The 18,541-nt window shown below is 44.6% G+C and overlaps 1 protein-coding gene across 1 annotated transcript; it reads right to left on the bottom strand.

Annotated features, from left to right (window-relative positions):
• Positions 1–1,821: 1,821 nt before the first annotated feature.
• On the bottom strand, positions 1,822–3,829 carry LOC109758674 (uncharacterized). The gene is made up of 4 exons (XM_020317544.3): positions 3,544–3,829; positions 2,624–2,942; positions 2,369–2,427; positions 1,822–2,078 (listed from the first exon to the last, which is right to left on the bottom strand). The coding sequence occupies exons 1-4, from the start codon at positions 3,767–3,769 to the stop codon at positions 2,038–2,040; spliced, it is 645 nt and encodes a 214-aa protein (XP_020173133.1). The 5' UTR covers positions 3,770–3,829; the 3' UTR covers positions 1,822–2,037.
• Positions 3,830–18,541: the final 14,712 nt, after the last annotated feature.

The raw sequence follows: 18,541 nt of genomic DNA, 5'->3' as shown, positions 1-18,541 counted from the left end.
CACCGGTCCACGGGTTTCACATTAAGAAGAACGGTGACCGCTCGGCCGGGGTGGCTGCCAGGTGGGGCCTCCCGCCCGTGCGCAGTCAATGTGGACGGTGAGATTTAGGTGGCCGACTGCCAAGTGGGCCCGAGGCGAACGCTGAGCGGGCACACGCGCGTCCGTTCGATGTCCGCGTGAACGCAAGCCGGACACAAGTATGCGCCGGAAATGAAGCAGGCCGGATGCCAAACAGGCGAAACATGCGGATGCGGTCGTGTGTTGGGACGTGTCGTCTGTCCGTTAAGATCTAAACATATATAGGCGGGCCATTTGAGGTCGCGCGTTGGAGTTGCCGTGTTGAGGATGGAGCAAACACACCAGGACGAAGGAAGGGGGCTGTGGTCAACATCATGCATAATCTTACCCATGACCACGATACTAGTACTGTGGCTCGTGACGTTGAGTCCAGTTCCCATGATTACACCCCAAGCACAGTGCCCCGTTAAGAAATCCGAGAGGTGTAGGAGCTGCTCGCGCAATTAATTAAGGCCTTGTTCGATTACACCTCTTCTCAAGAGAATTGGAGGGGATTTGGGTGGATTCTGACTTGTAGGAGATTATATCCAGCTCAATCCCTACCAAACCCCTCCTAAATCCCTGTCAACCGAACGAGGCCTAAGGGAGAAGGAATGCCGGCCTAGAGCAAGTCGCGGATGAACGGTGACAGCAAGCCGCGGCGATGGGCGTCGCCGTCAGCCCGATGGTGGGCGAGCACAAACATACGCGACGCGACGACGCAACTCGCCTCGTCCTCCCGTTGTTGGGTTGGTAGCGAGTAGGGGCCTGTGCATGATGTGTCCCCTAGATCCTCCACTAGGAGGATGGAAAGGCGTGTGATATTTGGGGCCGTGCTCGGTTCCAGCCAGCCAGCCAGCCAGATTCGGTTCCAGCCAGCCAGCCAGCCAGATTAGATGCGTGTGCGTGTGCGTGGCCTTTGGGCTCGTGCCAGGGTCGACAACTGGTTGTTGCCTGCCGGTTACAGTTCCGTAGCGCCAGCGGCCAGCAGGCCCGGATCTAGTGATCTTGACCTATGGAGGGAGGGGAAACCTCTGGAAGATCTATCTCTCTCTTTGGTACAGTGCCATACTATGTCAAAAGATGGAAATGAAAATAGCATGGAGTATATTGTTTGATTTGATTGGAGAATAGGTAGTGCCTCCTCTCCAAGGTGGCAACTAGTCAATTGTTGTTGTGGAAATAACATTCATTGCTGACGTGATTGTCTTTTCCCCTGCTTTTATGCGTGCATGCATGTATGTATGAGCCACCACTCTTTTGTTTAAAGATGCCCACTTGTTAATTACTGATAAGAAAAGAAAACACACTTAGATTAGTGATGCCATCTTTGAAGGCAAACACAACTTCTCTTTGTCTTGTTTTCAACTTCAAGGATTTGAAAATTCATCAGAGCAAAAGATGAGCAAGCACATCACAATCACTAGAACCATGCCGTTTCGGTCCTGCTACCTTAGCAACGTCATGCACGCACTCGGATTCTTCTTTTTCTTCTTCAGATTACCTGATTCGTGGCCGGATTAATTATGCGCTAAATAAACAGAAGCAGACGTCCCCCGTGATGCAGCCACAGGAGTACAGCTATCAGCAACAGTCTACTATTGTTTGCAGGTAGTGTTATTCCCAGCCTTCTCAAAGGATGCAACTAGTATGTAGCGCAGGACGGGCTAGCTCGACTTGTCATATTCTCTTTCTCAAAAAAGAAAAGACTTGTTATATTCTACAAATATGACATGATAAGAAAGAGAAAAATCCGCAGCAGTATAAAGTGTCATGATAACAACAAGATTCCACAGATTCAATCATGGGTCCTCAAAATGGCAGCTCACTTCTTCCAGGTACAATGTCAAGAAAATGGAATGCGGTATACAACAAAAGAATAGTGTGTCTTTCAACTTTTGCGGCAGAAAGTGAATGTGAGAATCCACCGAGATTACAAGAGCTATACATTGTACAGGGAGCTAGCGAAATGATTCTGAATCATGGCTTCTCCTTGAGGGTGATCCTAGTTTTGACGCGTCCTGGATTGGGAATTGCAGAACATGAGAACCCATCGAGCAAAACATTTCAATATACTCTAGTTGTTTGTCCTTATAAGCAATGGCAATTAAAAATGCATTTTACACTCCTTGTGTAATACAGTAGAAAATAGATACTATATATTAGGTTAGACAATCAAGAATCAATGGACACAGTAGCTTGTCCCATGAAAACCTACTAAATGACTCAATCCAGCCATAACGATGATAAAACAAAGGGCATGCTCATAACACAGTGTGCAATATACTGCACTGTCGGCAATAATACGTACCATCAGCTTCTTCAAATTCAACTTCTTTAATCACTTCGGCAGCAGCATGGTACTCAAACCTGCAGAAAGAAAACGTTGAAGAACTGGACTAGTACACCAGTAAAAGCAGTACATGTTTGCAGACATCTAAGATTTTGAATCAAAGCCTTTGGCTAGGTGCACTTATTAAAATGAAGCCTTGGGCTAAAATGCGAGACACAAATGTATTATGGTTAACAGGAAGCAATGTGTAAGCTTAATAAATTAACCTTTTACCTGTTAGAGGAAGCCACCTCAGGTTCATACTCAGATGTGCTCTTGATAGCCTTAACTATAACATCAACGATTTCTTTCTTTCTAGTGCTGGCCATTAAACAATCATACTCCGTCGGCACAATGATTGCAAAGAAGTTATCACTGAGCTTGCTTATACATAGCTTATCAACAGCTGCAAGTGCTATTCTTCTCTTCAATATATCAGCATCAGGGTCGACAAGGTAGAGAGCAAAGTCTGTGATCACAAGGATGCGCCTTTTCATCTTTCCTGACTGAGTGAACTTCAGCACCTTGTCCGCAAACAGAACTTTGTTATCCCCTGCAATATATCAAGGATCACTTTACATGCGTATGGACTGAGGTTATGCAGTTTCGAACTTACAATACCGAATGCTCACGGTGTTTTCCATGAACAGGACACTTGCCAGTGACAACCAACAATTGCGATCACTATGGCGCATATCTCTTACAGGGTTATACAGCTAGGAGCCTACGATCATGCGCTAGAGCAGTAGTTCTTAATATTCAAGAATGCATAGAGAAGATACCATTAGTTACTATGTTGCACCCCATAACCTGTGAATGCAGTAATGGTAGAACTGACTAATTTCACAAGTAGGACACTAAGAAAATGACATAAAATGCAGTAGAACTCTAGTCCCTTTTGTTATTTCATACAAAGATACACATCAAAATATTTGATCCAATCGCTCGGCTACCAGGGCTATGCTCGCCGTGTTCAGACAATCCAAGATGTGATTTGACCATTCAAGTTCGTGTAAATTCACACAAAGACTACCGAACGCACCAGATCCATTTCAGAAGACCACCACAAACCGAATCAGTCGATCTCCGATAAGACCACACTCAAAGTATACTACTCGGAAATAATCAATGGTGCAGAAAGAGAGGCACAGCACCTTGCTTGGACAGGATCTTGGCCAGGCACGGGTCGTTGTGCACGCCGATGTAGTCGCCCATGCAGTCGCGGTAGACGGCCGCGCGGCGCCGCACCTTGGCACCCATGAGCATCCCGGCCGCGGGCACCGCAGCCGCTTCGCCGATTGCCACCGCCGGCGGGGCAGGGGGCGGGGCAGCGCGCTCGGGCTCCACCTGGATCCGCCTGAGCGGCCGGAATCGATCCATCGGCGAGAGCGACTTGGGGAAATCACGCAACAGGTGAGAAGGGCTTTTTTTCTTAGAACACACGAAGGGGGCTCTGGCCGCTAGTGAGTTTGAACTTGGGCTTTGTTGCTGCAATGGTTGGGCCGAAGTGATGGGCTTTGCCTGGGCTAAAGTTTAGCTAGGCTGGCCCCTAGAGAACACTGCAATTGCTATGTCACGCTTATTATTTTGCGAGACGGATTTTTTTGAACATTAGTACAGACACAAGCGATCATATACAAGCGCATACACTCATCCCTATGAACACATACACGCATACCCTACCCTTATGAGCACCTCCGAAAGACTGAGCCGGCATATCGTCTTGAAATTTACGAAGTCACCGTAGGCACCTCGTCGTCGACAGGAACGTCTCCTCCCACTGAATGCGCATCACCGGAAATCCTGAAATAAATTCAGGAAAAAATGCGAGCACCAGGATTTGAACCCTGGTGGGCTGGAGATACCACAGTCGCTCTAACCATCCAACCACATGTTGGTTCGCTTTGCAAGACCGATGTTGCGGGAGCCCCGCGCGTTGCTGCGGAAATGTGTTACAAAATATTTTATGAGTTTTGAATGTGTGGAATATAAACATTTATATAGGTTAATAACATGTGAAAATTCAAAATACATACAACTTATTGATCATGTATAGTTGTAAACTATTTATTGAAATAAGTTAAAAAATAGAATGAAAAATATGTATCCACACATGGTTACATGTGGTGGTTCGCCTTTGCCTATACATGATTGCATGTTGATGTGTGCCTTTTTCCATCCATAATTATATGGTGATGTGTCATGCTTGTATATTAAAATAAATAAGTTAGTGGGGATGACTCTTTTACGTATATAGGATACCTATTTGCCGCACGCTGCCACAAATTATCGACCACTCGCACAACCTAAGCTTGTAAAATGGGCCGGCCCAAGTAAAGCTTTTGTACGTGCGGGGCAGCCCGGTTTTGGCAAGGTTCCTGACTCGTTTTGGAAATCTCCTCAAGGTTCCTTCACTTTTTTTCCTGTTTTTATCGGTTTTTAGTTTTTCCTAAATTTCAGAAAATGATCATATATTTAAAATTTATTTAAAAATTCAAAGAAATGTTTGTGTTTTCAAAATTTTGATTAAAATTTCAAAAAATGTTCTTTTACTTGAAATTCAGTCACAAATTATCGACCACTCACACATCAAATTTTTGTTTAAAATTAAAAGAAAATGATCCCTTTTAAACAAAAAAATTGTTCACAATTTGAAAAATGATTTGAGTTTCAAAATTTGTACACTAATAATAATATGTTCGGTTATTTAAGAAAGTGTTCGTGGTTTCCCAATTTTTTTTGGAATTTTAGTAGAATTATATATTTTTTAAATGTGTTCACAGATTAAAAACATGTCAGTGGTTTCAAAATATGTTCCGAATTTCAAAAAATGTTCTGGTTTTTCAGAATTTGCTCAAAAATTCAAAACAATCAGGAATTTCAAAAAGTGTTCACGTTTTCAGAAAATGTTCCCATTTTAAAATTTGGTTCACAAATTCAAAATGTGTTTGGGATTTAAAAAATGTTACTCATTTTAGAAATGTGTTCACAAATTTAAAAAATGTTCGCACTTTCCAAAATATGTTGGGAATCTGAAAAAATGTGCACATTTATTTTCAAAAATGGTTCTCAATTTGTTTAGAAAAAATTTGCTACACAATAATCATGAAGTAGTTCCTCATGATTATTTGTTTAGAAAAATGTGCACATTAAAATAAATTTGTTTAAAAAATGTGCTCATTCTTTTCACTATAGTATGGTGGTCCGGGTCTGCAGCTGCAGTTGTTTATTTTATGATTCGTGATGCTCTTCAATCGCAAACGTTAGTCAGGTCCAGTTGCATTTTTGTAGGAAAGTTAGCTCTGGTTGCTAGGTGTTGAGTATACTAGAAAAATCCCCTTGCGTTGCCGCGGAAATTTATGGATAAAAATATAAACTAAATACTGAATTAGAATTTGAAATAATAATCATGAAGTAGTTCCTCATGAAATAATATATAGGAGTATGCACAACAAAGTAAAACTGTAGTCTCTAGTCATGAATTAATCACATATTGTCCATCTAGTATGCAAGTCAAATTGAGTATTAATATAAAAATAATCATAAAAAATCTTACCATCAAATTTAAAGAATGGAAAATAAGACTTTAGAAAGCATACCTTTAAATAATCACGCGTTCCTGCGGGATGTTTGCACCAATCAGTTCATGTGAGAGATGCATATTAAGAAAGAAAGACAAATATTGGTGCTGTGGTGGTACAGTGTTTGCCGACTTGAATGAAACGACTAAACCAAAAGACAGTTTGGCAAAACTCCGCTCAAATCAAATGAAGTTGGTTGATATAATTCGAGTGAGTTGACGACATAATATTTTTCATGTATTCTTGAGACAAAACAATAAGACATTACGGGAAAGGTAAATACAATGGCTGAGATCAAGCAGGGTGTCCCGGACATGTAATTGCAAGTATGATGATAGCAGCATGCCAGCATCTACTTCAGGAAAACCATGTCATACGTCATCATGGTCTAAGTTATGTCAAGAGAGACAGCGGGGGGATCAAAAAAAAGGAAACAAAAAAAATCCAATGAATCTTTACATGTTGTGCAGTGAGAAATGCTCATCTGATCTCACCAGGTCGAAGTAATGATAGGTGTCAATTTGCTACTGTTCCAAGTTGAGGTGGACTCCATAGGACAAGCTGGCATTTTTTGATACGTATATAAGCACAACAGAAATATCAATTGATCGATGCACCTGATATATACGTACAACAGAAATATTCATTGTCTGTCGGACGGAGAGGATTCAATCGGACTGCGGCGGCCCGACTGCAGGCTGCAGCCGATGTAGTTGGGGCGTGAGGAGCAGTGATGCGTCCGCCTCAGGACCATGGGTTTCTAGACGTTCAGATCCCACGGCTCGTTGATCAGCCCATGTGAAGAGGACGTATGTGCCATTGGCACGCTGTGCGCGCTCATCCGCAGGCCGCCACATGCGTAGCGCAAGCTAGGACGTTGCGTTCTTCACGTGAGCGACCTAAGCCAAATTAAGCCATTAGGATACGCTAACATGGCCACATGGGGCATCGGCGGCAGCTGAGGAAAGGCCAGAGGCGGCGCCAACCTTGTTGTCGTCAATCGAACGTCAGCGGCGGCCTGAGCATCTTGATTGCATGGCCTCGACGATGGTGCGCACAACTGCGGCTGCCGAGCGCTCTACATTCCATCGCAGAGCTCAACGAGGTAATGTATTGGTCGATGCATCCATTTACTAATCCTGAATTTCTTTAATGGAGAAGGTGAAGATTCATGAGATAGTGGGGCATATGAAGAACCATCCGTTTCTTTCATGAAGAAGCATAATGCGGGAGATGGAAAGGATGTTGATTTCGGGAAGAGAGATAGGCGGTCCACGAGGATTGGTTGACTAACCGTCCATATAAATTAAACGATTTTGGCTCGTTGACCAGCCCATGTGAAGAGGACGTATATATGTGCCATCGGCACACTGTGCGCGCTCATCCGCAAGCCGCCGCATGCGTAGCGCAAGCTAGCACGTTGCATTCTTCACGTGAGTGACCTAAGCCAAATTAAGCCATTAGGATACGCTAACATGGCCACATGGGGCATCGACGACGGCTGAGGCAAGGCCAGAGGCGGCGCCGACCTTGTTGTCGTCAATCGAATGTCGGCGGTGGTCTGCATGTTGATTGCATGACCTCGACGATGGTGCGCACAACTGCGGCAGCCGGGCGCTCCGCATTCCATCGCAGAGCTCAATGAGGTAATGAATTGGTCGATGCATCCATTTACTAATCCCGAATTTCTTTAATGGAGAAGCTGAAGAGTCATGAGATAGTGGGGCATATGAAGAACCATCCGTTTCTTTCATGGAGAAGCATAATGCGGGAGATGGAAAGGATGTTGATTTCGGGAAGAGAGATAGGCGGTCCACGAGGATTGGTTGATTAACCGTCCATATAAATTAAACGATTTTGGCTCGTTGATCAGCCCATGTGAAGAGGACGTATGTGCCATCGGCACGCTGTGCACGCTCATCCGCAGGCCGCCGCATGCATAGTGCAAGCTAGGACGTTGTGTTCTTCACATGAGCGACCTAAGCCAAATTAAGCCATTAGGATATGCTAACATGGCCACATGGGGCATCAACGGCGTCTGAGGCAAGGCCAGAGGCAGTGCCGACCTTGTTGTCGTCAATCGAACGTTGGCGGCGGCCTGAGCATGTTGATTGCATGACCTCAATGATGGTGCGCACAACTGCGGCTGCCGAGCGCTCTGCATTCCATCGCAGAGCTCAATGAGGTAACGAATTGGTCGATGCATCCATTTACTAATCCCAAATTTCTTTAATGGAGAAGCTGAAGAGTCATGAGATAGTGGGGCATATGAAGAACCATCGGTTTCTTTCATGGAGAAGAATAAAGCGGGAGATGGAAAGGATGATGATTTCGGAAAGAGAGATAGGCGGTCCACGAGGATTGGTTGATTAACCGCCCATATAAATTAAACAATTTTGGCTCGTTGATCAGCCCATGTGAAGAGGACGTATGTGCCATCGGCATGCTGTGCGCACTCATCCACAGGCCGCCGCATGCGTAGCGCAAGCTAGGACGTTGCATTCTTCACGTGAGCGACCTAAGCCAAATTAAGCCATTAGGGTACGCTAACATGGCCACATGGGGCATCGACGGCGGCTGAGGCAAGGCCAGAGGCGGCGCCGACCTTGTTGTCGTCAATCGAACGCCGACGGCGGCCTGAGCATGTTGATTGCATGACCTCGACGATGGTGCACGCAACTGCGGTTGCCGAGCGCTCTGCATTCCATCGCAGAGCTCAATGAGGTAATGAATTGGTCGATGGATCCGTTTACTAATCCCGAATTTCTTTAATGGAGAAGCTGAAGAGTCATGAGATAGTGGGGCATATGAAGAACCATCCGTTTCTTTCATGGAGAAGCATAATGCGGGAGATGGAAAGGATGTTGATTTCGGGAAGAGAGTTAGGCGGTCCACGAGGATTGGTTGATTAACCGTCTGAAGGAAATATGCCCTAGAGGCAATAATAAAGTTATTATTTATTTCCTTATTTCATGATAAATGTTTATTATTCATGCTAGAATTGTATTAACCGAAAACATAATACATGTGCCCAGCCCCCTTGTTGAAATTTGTATATTAAGGAAGCCGTATTTCGCAATAGCAGCTCCGAGAAGCTGGGCTTAGGGTGCGCCTCCTGCGGTCGTTTCAGTGACTCAATTGGTTGGAGACAAATAGAGTGTCACTAGTATGCCTCTACTTGACTAGCTCGTTGATAAAAATGGTTAAGTTTCCTAGCCATAGACATGAGTTGTCATTTGATTAACGGGATCACATCATTAGGAGAATGATGTGATTGACTTGACCCATTTCGTTAGCTTAGCACTTGATCGTTTAGTATGTTGCTATTGCTTTCTTCATGACTTATACATGCTCCTATGACTATGAGATTATGCAACTCCCGTTTACCGGAGAACACTTTGTGTGCCACCAAACGTCACAACGTAACTGGGTGATTATAAGGGTGCTCTACAGGTGTCTCCGAAGGTACTTGTTGAGTTGACGTATTTCGAGATTAGGATTTGTCACTCCAATTGTCGGAGAGGTACCTCTAGGCCCACTCGGTAATGCACATCACTATAAGCCTTGCAAGCATTGTGACTAATGAGTTAGTTGCAGGATGATGCATTACGGAACGAGTAAAGAGACTTGCCGGTAACGAGATTGAACTAGGTATTGAGATACCGACGATCGAATCTCGGGCAAGTAACATACCGATGACAAAGGGAACAACGTATGTTGTTATGCGGTTTGAACGATGAAGATCTTCATAGAATATGTAGGAACCAATACGAGCATCCAGGTTCCGCTATTGGTTATTGACCAGAGACGTGTCTCGGTCATGTCTACATAGTTCTCGAACCCGTAGGGTCCGCACGCTTAAAGTTCTGTGACGATTTGTATTATGAGTTTATGTGTTTTGATGTACCGAAGGTAGTTCGGAGTCCCGAATGAGATCGGGAACATGACAAGGAGCTCGAAATGGTCGAGACGTAAAGATCGATATATTGGACGACTATATTCGGACATCGGAAAGGTTCCGAGTGATTCGGGTATTTTCGGAGTACCGGGGAGTTACGTGAATTCACCGGGAGAAGTATTGGGCCTTATTGGGCCATACGGGAATAGAGGAGAGAGGCCAAAAGGAAGGAGGTGCGTGCCCCCCCTCTGGTCCGAATTGGACAAGGGGTGCAACCCCCTTTTCCTTCTCCCTCTCCCCCTCTTTCCTTCTCTCCTACTCCGGAAAGGAAAGGGGAATCCTACTAGGACTTGGGAGTCCTAGTAGGACTCCCCACACTTGGCGCGCCCCCTCTAGGACCGGCCTCTCCCTCCCTCCTTTATATACGGGGGCAGGGGGGCACCTCTAGACACAACAATTGATCTCTTGATCTCTTAGCCATGTGGGGTGCCCCCATCCATCATAATCCACCTCGATCATATCGTAGCGGTGCTTAGGCGAAGCCCTGTGTCGGTAGCAACATCATCACCGTCGCCACGCCGTCGTGCTGACGAAACTCTACCTCGAAGCTCGGCTGGATCAAAGTTCGTGGGACGTCATCGAGATGAACGTGTGCTGAACTCGGAGGTGCCGTACGTTCGGTACTTGATCGGTCGGATCGTGAAGACGTACGACTACATCAACCGCGTTGTGCTAACGCTTCCACTTTCGGTCTACGAGGGTACGTGGACGACACGCTCCCCTCTCGTTGCTATGCATCACCATGATCCTGTGTGTGCGTAGGAATTTTTTTGAAATTACTACGTTCCCCAACAGTGGCATCCGAGCCTGGTTTTATGCGTAGATGTTATATGCATGAGTAGAACACAAGTGAGTTGTGGGCGATACAAGTCATACTGCTTACCAGCATGTCATACTTTGATTCGGCGGTATTGTTGGATGAAGCGGCCCGGACCGACATTACGCGTACGCTTACGCGAGACTGGTTCTACCGACGTGCTTTGCACATAGGTGGCTGACGGGTGTCAGTTTCTCCAACTTTAGTTGAACCGAGTGTGGCTACGCCCGGTCCTTGAGAAGGTTAAAACAACACTAACTTGACGAACTATTGTTGTGGTTTTGATGCGTAGGTAAGACCGGTTGTTGCTCAGCCCGTAGCAGCCATGTAAAACTTGCAACAACAAAGTAGAGGACGTCTAACTTGTTTTTGCAGGGCATGTTGTGATGTGATATGGTCAATGCATGATGCTATATTTTATTGTATGAGATGATCATGTTTTGTAACTGAGTTATCGGCAACTGGCAGGAGCCATATGGTTGTCGCTTTATTGTATGCAATGCAATCGCCCTGTAATTGCTTTACTTTATCACTAAGCGGTAGCGATAGTCGTAGAAGCAATAGTTGGCGAGACGACAACGATGCTATGATGGAGATCAAGGTGTCGCGCCGGTGATGATGGTGATCGTGGCGGTGCTTCGGAGATGGAGATCACAAGCACAAGATGATGATGGCCATATCATATCACTTATATTGATTGCATGTGATGTTTATCTTTTATGCATCTTATTTTGCTTTGATTGACGGTAGCATTATAAGATGATCTCTCACTAAATTTCAAGATAAAAGTGTTCTCCCTGAGTATGCACCGTTGCCAAAGTTCATCGTGCCGAGACACCACGTGATGATCGGGTGTGATAAGCTCTACGTTCATCTACAACGGGTGCAAGCCAGTTTTGCACACGCAGAATACTCGGGCTAAACTTGACAAGCCTAGCATATGCAGATATGGCCTCGGAACACTGAGACCGAAAGGTCAAGCGTGAATCATATAGTAGATATGATCAACATAGTGATGTTCACCATTGAAAACTACTCCATCTCACGTGATGATCGGTTATGGTTTAGTTGATATGGATCACGTGATCACTTAGATGATTAGAGGGATGTCTATCTAAGTGGGAGTTCTTAAGTAATATGATTATTGAACTTTAATTTATCATGAACTTAGTCCTGGTAGTATTAGCATATCTATGTTGTAGATCAATAGCTCGCGTTTAGCTCCCCTGTTTTATTTTTGATATGTTCCTAGAGAAAACTAAGTTGAAAGATGTTAGTAGCAATGATGCGGATTGGATCCGTGATCTGAGGATTATCCTCATTGCTGCACAGAAGAATTATATCCTTGATGCACCACTACGTGACAGACCTATTGCAGGAGCAGATGCAGACGTTATGAACGTTTGACAAAGCTCGGTATGATAACTACTTGATAGTTTAGTGCACCATGCTTTACGGCTTAGAACCGGGACTTCAGAAATGTTTTGAACGCCACGGAGCATATAAGATGTTCCAAGAGTTGAAATTGGTATTTCATACTCATGCCTGTGTATAGAGGTATAAGACCTCTGACAGTACTTTGCCTACAAGATGGAGGAGAATTGCTCAGCTAGTGAGCATGTGCTCAGAATGTCTGAGTACTACAATCACTTGAATCAAGTGGGAGTTAATCTTCCAGATAAGATAATGATTGACAAAGTTCTCTAGTCACTATCACCAAGTTACTAGAACTTCGTGATGAACTATAATATGCAAGGGATAACGGAAACGATTCCCAAGCTCTTCGTGATGCTGAAATCGACGAAGGTAGAAATCAAGAAAAGCATCAAGTGTTGATGGTTGACAAGACCACTAGTTTCAAGAAAAAGGGCAAAGGGAAGAAGGGGAACTTCAAGAAGAACGGCAAGCAAGTTGCTGCTCAAGTGAAGAAGCCCATGTCTGGACCTAAGCCTGAAACTAAGTGCTTCTACTGCAAAGGGACTGGTCACTGGAAGCGGAACTACCCCAAGTATTTGGCGGATAAGAAGGATGGCAAAGTGAACAAAGGTATATTTGATATACATGTTATTGATGTGTACTTTACTAGTGTTTATAGCAACCCCTCAGTATTTGATACTAGTTCAGTTGCTAAGATTAGTAACTTGAAATGGGAGTTGCAGAATGAATAGAGACTAGTTAACGGTGAAGTGACGATGTGTGTTGGAAGTGGTTCCAAGATTGATATGATCATCATCGCACACTCCCTATACTTTTGGGATTAGTGTGGAACCTAAATAAGTGTTATTTGGTGTTTGCGTTGAGCATGAATATGATTTGATCATGTTTATTGCAATCCGGTTATTCATTTAAGTTAGAGAATAATTGTTGTTCTGTTTACATAAATAAAACCTTATATGGTTACACACCCAATGAAAATGGTTCGTTGGATCTCGATCATAGTGATACACATATTCATAATATTGAGGCCAAAGGATGCAAAGTTAATAATGATAGTGCAACTTATTTGTGGCACTGCCGTTTAGGTCATATTGGTGTAAAGCGCATGAAGAAACTCCATGCTGATGGGCTTTTTGAATCACTTGATGCTTGCGAACCATGCCTCTTGGGCAAGATGACTAAAACGCCTTTCTCCAAAACAATGGAGCGAGCAACAGATTTGTTGGAAATCATACATACTGATGTATGTGGTCCGATGAATATTGAGGCTCACGGCGGGTATCATTATTTTCCGACCTTCACAGATGATTTGAGCAGATATGGGTATATCTACTTGATGAAACATAAGTCTGAAACATTTGAAAAGTTCATATAATTTCAGAGTGAAGTGGAAAATCATCGTAACAAGAAAATAAAGTTTCTACGATCTCATCGTGGAGGAGAATATTTGAGTTATGAGTTTGGTCTTCAGTTAAAACAATGTGGAATAGTTTCACAAACTCACGCCACCCGGAACACCACAGCGTAATGGTGTGTCCGAACGTCATAACCGTACTTTATTGGATATAGTGCAATCTATGATGTTTCTTACCGATTTACCACTATCGTTTTTGGGGTTATGCATTAGAGACTGTTACATTCACGTTAAATAGGGCACCATCTAAATCCGTTGAGACGACACCATATGAACTATGGTTTGGCAAGAAACCAAATTTGTCATTTCTTAAAGTTTGGGGTTGCGAAGCTTATGTGAAAAAGTTTCATCCTGATAAGCTCAAACCCAAATTGGAGAAATGTGTCTTCATAGGATACCCAAAGGAGGCAGTTGGGTACACCTTCTATCACAGATCCGACGGCAAGACATTCGTTGCTAAGAACATATCCTTTCTAGAGAAGGAGCTTCTCTCGCAAGAAGTGAGTGGGAGGAAAGTAGAACTTGATGAGGTAACTGTACCTGCTCCCTTATTGGAAAGTAGTTCATCACAGAAATCTGTTCCTGTGACTACTACACCAATTAGTGAGGAGGCTAATGATGATGATCATGTAACTTCAGATCAAGTTACTACCGAACCTCGTAGGTCAACCAGAGTAAGATCCACACCAGAGTGGTACAGTAATCCTATTCTGGAGGTCATGTTACTTGACCATGACGAACCTACGAACTATGAGGAAGCGATGATGAGCCCAGATTCCGTGAAATGGCTTGAGGCCATGAAATCCGAGATGTGATCCATGTATGAGAACAATGTATGGACTTTGATTGACTTGCCCGATGATCGGTGAGCAATTGAGATTAAATGGATCTTCAAGAGGAAGACGGACGCTGATAGTAGTGTTAATCTACAAAGCTAGAATTGTCGCAAAAAGGTTTTCGAGAATTTCAAGGTGTTGACTACGATGAGAATTTCTCACTCGTATCTATGCTTAAGTCTGTCCGAATCATGCTAGCAATTGCCGCATTTTATGAAATCTGGCAAATGGATAAACAAAACTGCATTCCTTAATGGATTTATTAAAGAAGAGTTGTATATGATGCAATCAGAAGGTTTTATCAATCCTAAAGGTGCTAACAAAATATGCAAGCTCCAGCGATCCATCTATGGACTGGTGCAAGCATCTCAGAGTTGGAATATACACTTTGATAAATTGATCAAAGCATATAGTTTTATACAGACTTGTGGTGAATCCTGTATTTACAAGAAAGTGAGTGGGAGCACTACAACATTTCTGATAAGTATATGTGAATGACATATTGTTGATCGGAAATAATGTAGAATTATTTTGCATAGCATAAATGAGTGTTTGAAAGGAGTTTTTTCAAAGAAAGACCTCGGTGAAGCTGCTTACATATTGAGCATCAAGATCTATAGAGATAGATCAAGACGCTTGATAAGTTTTTTTTTCAATGAGTACATACCTTGACAAGATTTTGAAGCAGTTCAAAATGGAACAGTCAAAGAAAGAGTTCTTGCCTGTGTTACAAGGTGTGAAATTGAGTAGGACTCAAAGCCCGACCACGGCAGAAGATAGAAAGAGAATGAAAGTCATTCCCTATGCCTCAACCGTAGGTTCTATAAAGTATGCCATGCTGTGTACCAGATCTATTGTATACCCTACATTGATTTTGGCAAGGGAGTACAATAGTGATCTAGGAGTAGATCACTGAACAGCAGTCAAAATTATCCTTAGTGGAATAAGGATATGTTTCTCGATTATGGAGGTGGCAAAAGGTTCATCGTAAAGGGTTACGTCGATACAAGTTTTGGCACTGATCTAGATGACTCTAAGTCTTAATCTGGATACATATTGAAAGTGGGAGAAATTAGCTAAAGTAGCTCCGTGTAGAGCATTGTAGACATAGAAATTTGCAAAATACATATTAATCTGAATATGGCAGACCCGTTGACTAAACTTCTCTCCCAAGCAAAACATGATCACACCTTAGTACTCTTTGGGTGTTAATCACATAGTGATGTGAACTAGATTATTGACTCTAGTAAACCCTTTGGGTGTTGATCACATGACGATGTGAACTATGGGTGTTAATCACATGGTGATGTGAACTATTGATGTTAAATCACATGGCGATGTGATCTAGATTAGTTACTCTAGTGCAAGTGGGAGACTGAAGGAAATATGCCCTAGAGGCAATAATAAAGTTATTATCTATTTACTTATTTCATGATAAATGTTTATTATTCATGCTAGAATTGTATTAACCGAAAACATAATACATGTGTGAATACATAGACAAACAGAGTGTCACTAGTATGCCTCTACTTGACTAGCTCGTTGATAAAAAATGGTTAAGTTTCCTAGCCATAGACATGAGTTGTCATTTGATTAACGGGATCACATCATTAGGAGAATGATGTGATTGACTTGACCCATTTCGTTAGCTTAGCACTTGATCGTTTAGTATGTTGCTATTGCTTTCTTCATGACTTATACATGTTCCTATGACTATGAGATTATGCAACTCCCGTTTACCGGAGGAACACTTTGTGTGCCACCAAATGTCACAATATAACTGGGTGATTATAACGGTGCTCTACAGGTGTCTCCGAAGGTACTTGTTGAGTTGGCGTATTTTGAGATTAGGATTTGTCATTCCAATTGTCGGAGAGGTATCTCTAGGCCCACTCGGTAATGCACATCACTATAAGCCTTGCAAGCATTGTGACTAATGAGTTAGTTGCGGGATGATGCATTACGGAACGAGTAAAGAGACTTGCCGGTAACGAGATTGAACTAGGTATTGAGATATCGACGATCGAATCTCGGGCAAGTAACATACCGATGACAAAGGGAACAACGTGTGTTGTTATGCGGTTTGACTGATAAAGAGCTTTGTAGAATATGTAGGAACCAATATGAGCATCCAGGTTCCGCTATTGGTTATTGACCAGAGACGTGTCTCTGTCATGTCTACATAGTTCTCGAACCCGTAGGGTCCGCACGCTTAAAGTTCTGTGACGATTTGTATTATGAGTTTATGTGTTTTGATGTACCGAAGGTAGTTCGGAGTCCCGGATGAGTTCGGGGACATGACGAGGAGTCTCGAAATGGTCGAGACGTAAAGATTGATATATTGGACGACTATATTCGGACATTGGAAAGGTTCTGAGTGATTCGGGTATTTTCGGAGTACCGGGGAGTTACGGGAATTCACCGGGAGAAGTATTGGGCCTTATTGGGCCATACGGGAATAGAGGAGAGAGGCCAAAAGGAAGGAGGTGCATGCCCCCCCTCTGGTCCGAATTGGACAAGGGGTGCAGCCCCCTTTTCCTTGTCCCTCTCCCCCTCTTTCCTTCTCTCCTACTCCAGAAAGGAAAGGGGAATCCTACTAGGACTTGGGAGTCCTAGTAGGACTCCCCACACTTGGCGCGCCCCCTCTAGGGCCGGCCTCTCCCTCTCTCCTTTATATACGGGAGTAGGGGGCACCTCTAGACACAACAATTGATCTCTTGATCTCTTAGCCATGTGCGGTGCCCCCCTCCACCATAATCCACCTCGATCATATCGTAGCGGTGCTTAGGCGAAGCCCTGCGTCGGTAGCAACATCATCATCGTCTTCACGCCGTCGTGCTGACGAAACTCTCCCTCGAAGCTCGGCTGGATCGGAGTTCGTGGGACGTCATCGAGCTTAACGTGTGCTGAACTTGGAGGTGCCGTACGTTCGGTACTTGATCGGTCGGATCGTGAAGACGTACGACTACATCAACCGCGTTGTGCTAACGCTTCCGCTTTCGGTCTACGAGGGTACGTGGACAACACTCTCCCCTCTCGTTGTTATGCACCACCATGATCCTGTGTGTGGGTAGGAATTTTTTTGAAATTACTACGTTCCCCAACACCGTCCATATAAATTAAACGATTTTAAGAAAAAAAAATGCTGACATGGTGTAGTGACGTGGATGCCTACAGGTCAAGATAATTGCTGGCAATGGGTTGATGATGTGGATAGGCCACATGTCAAGAGAAATAGGATAGTGGGGATGAACTATTTAGGTATTATAGATGTGTGTACATATCTGTGTATTGGGTCCACCTCCTAGTTCCTTGTATAGTTGAGGTCGTGGCCCACCTCTGTACATCATATATACGTGCCTTTGCACATGAGCAATACATCATGCAATTCATACATCATACATGGTATCTGTTTTTAGGTTCTAACCCTAGCTTCCGCCGCCGCCGCCACGCGACCCCCATGCGCCGCCGCCGCTGCCACTCTGCCGCCGCCGCCCGCGCACCTCCACGCGCCTGCCGCCGCTGCTTCCTTCCCTGCTACCGCACTCACACGCCCAGCCGCCGCTTCCTCCCTTGCTCGCCTCGGCCGCCCGCACCCCCCTACTGACGCGACCCGCAGCCGTCGCACCTACGCGCCGCCGCCCACTCCTGTCACCACCGCCCCTCGCCGCCGTGAACCTCTCCCTCCCACATCCGCCGCTGTACCCCGAGCAGATCGCCGCTGCCACCCGACCCTCCCGCACCGAACCCTAGGCACACCGCCTCATGCCGCCATGTTGTCCGTCACGTCGTCCGCGTCCACCAACTCCAAACCATTCGCCGACGCCAACCCTTCCGACGTCAACGACATCCGCAACCTCAACATCTACGAGCGGGTGCCGGTTCGTCTCTCCAGACGGACTCCTCCTACTACACGTGGAAGACGTACTTCTCCCTCGTGTTTAGGGAGTACCACCTCGTCGACCATGTGGACGGCTCCGTCGACTCCAGCCTCGTCCCCGAGTTCCATGACTGGTCCACCATCGACACCACGATCATCCGGTGGTTCTTCCTCACCATCTCGCCGGACCTCTTTCAGACGGTCGTGCAGGACGGTGATGACGCATGCG

Source organism: Aegilops tauschii, chromosome 3 (assembly GCF_002575655.3).
Source record: "Aegilops tauschii subsp. strangulata cultivar AL8/78 chromosome 3, Aet v6.0, whole genome shotgun sequence".
Taxonomy (NCBI): Eukaryota; Viridiplantae; Streptophyta; class Magnoliopsida; order Poales; family Poaceae; genus Aegilops; species Aegilops tauschii.
This window is presented reverse-complemented; position numbering and strand designations above follow the sequence as displayed.

What these genes read in the sequence shown, in the direction of transcription:
- LOC109758674 (XM_020317544.3), bottom strand. Translation starts at nt 3,769, where the DNA reads ATGGATCGATTCCGGCCGCTCAGGCGGATCCAGGTGGAGCCCGAGCGC. An exon ending in GAGGTGGCTTCCTCTAACAG is followed by an intron (nt 2,428 to 2,623) that starts GTAAAAGGTTAA and finishes TTCTTTCTGCAG; the next exon opens with GTTTGAGTACCATGCTGCTG. An exon ending in TGAATTTGAAGAAGCTGATG is followed by an intron (nt 2,079 to 2,368) that starts GTACGTATTATT and finishes TTCCCAATCCAG; the next exon opens with GACGCGTCAAAACTAGGATC.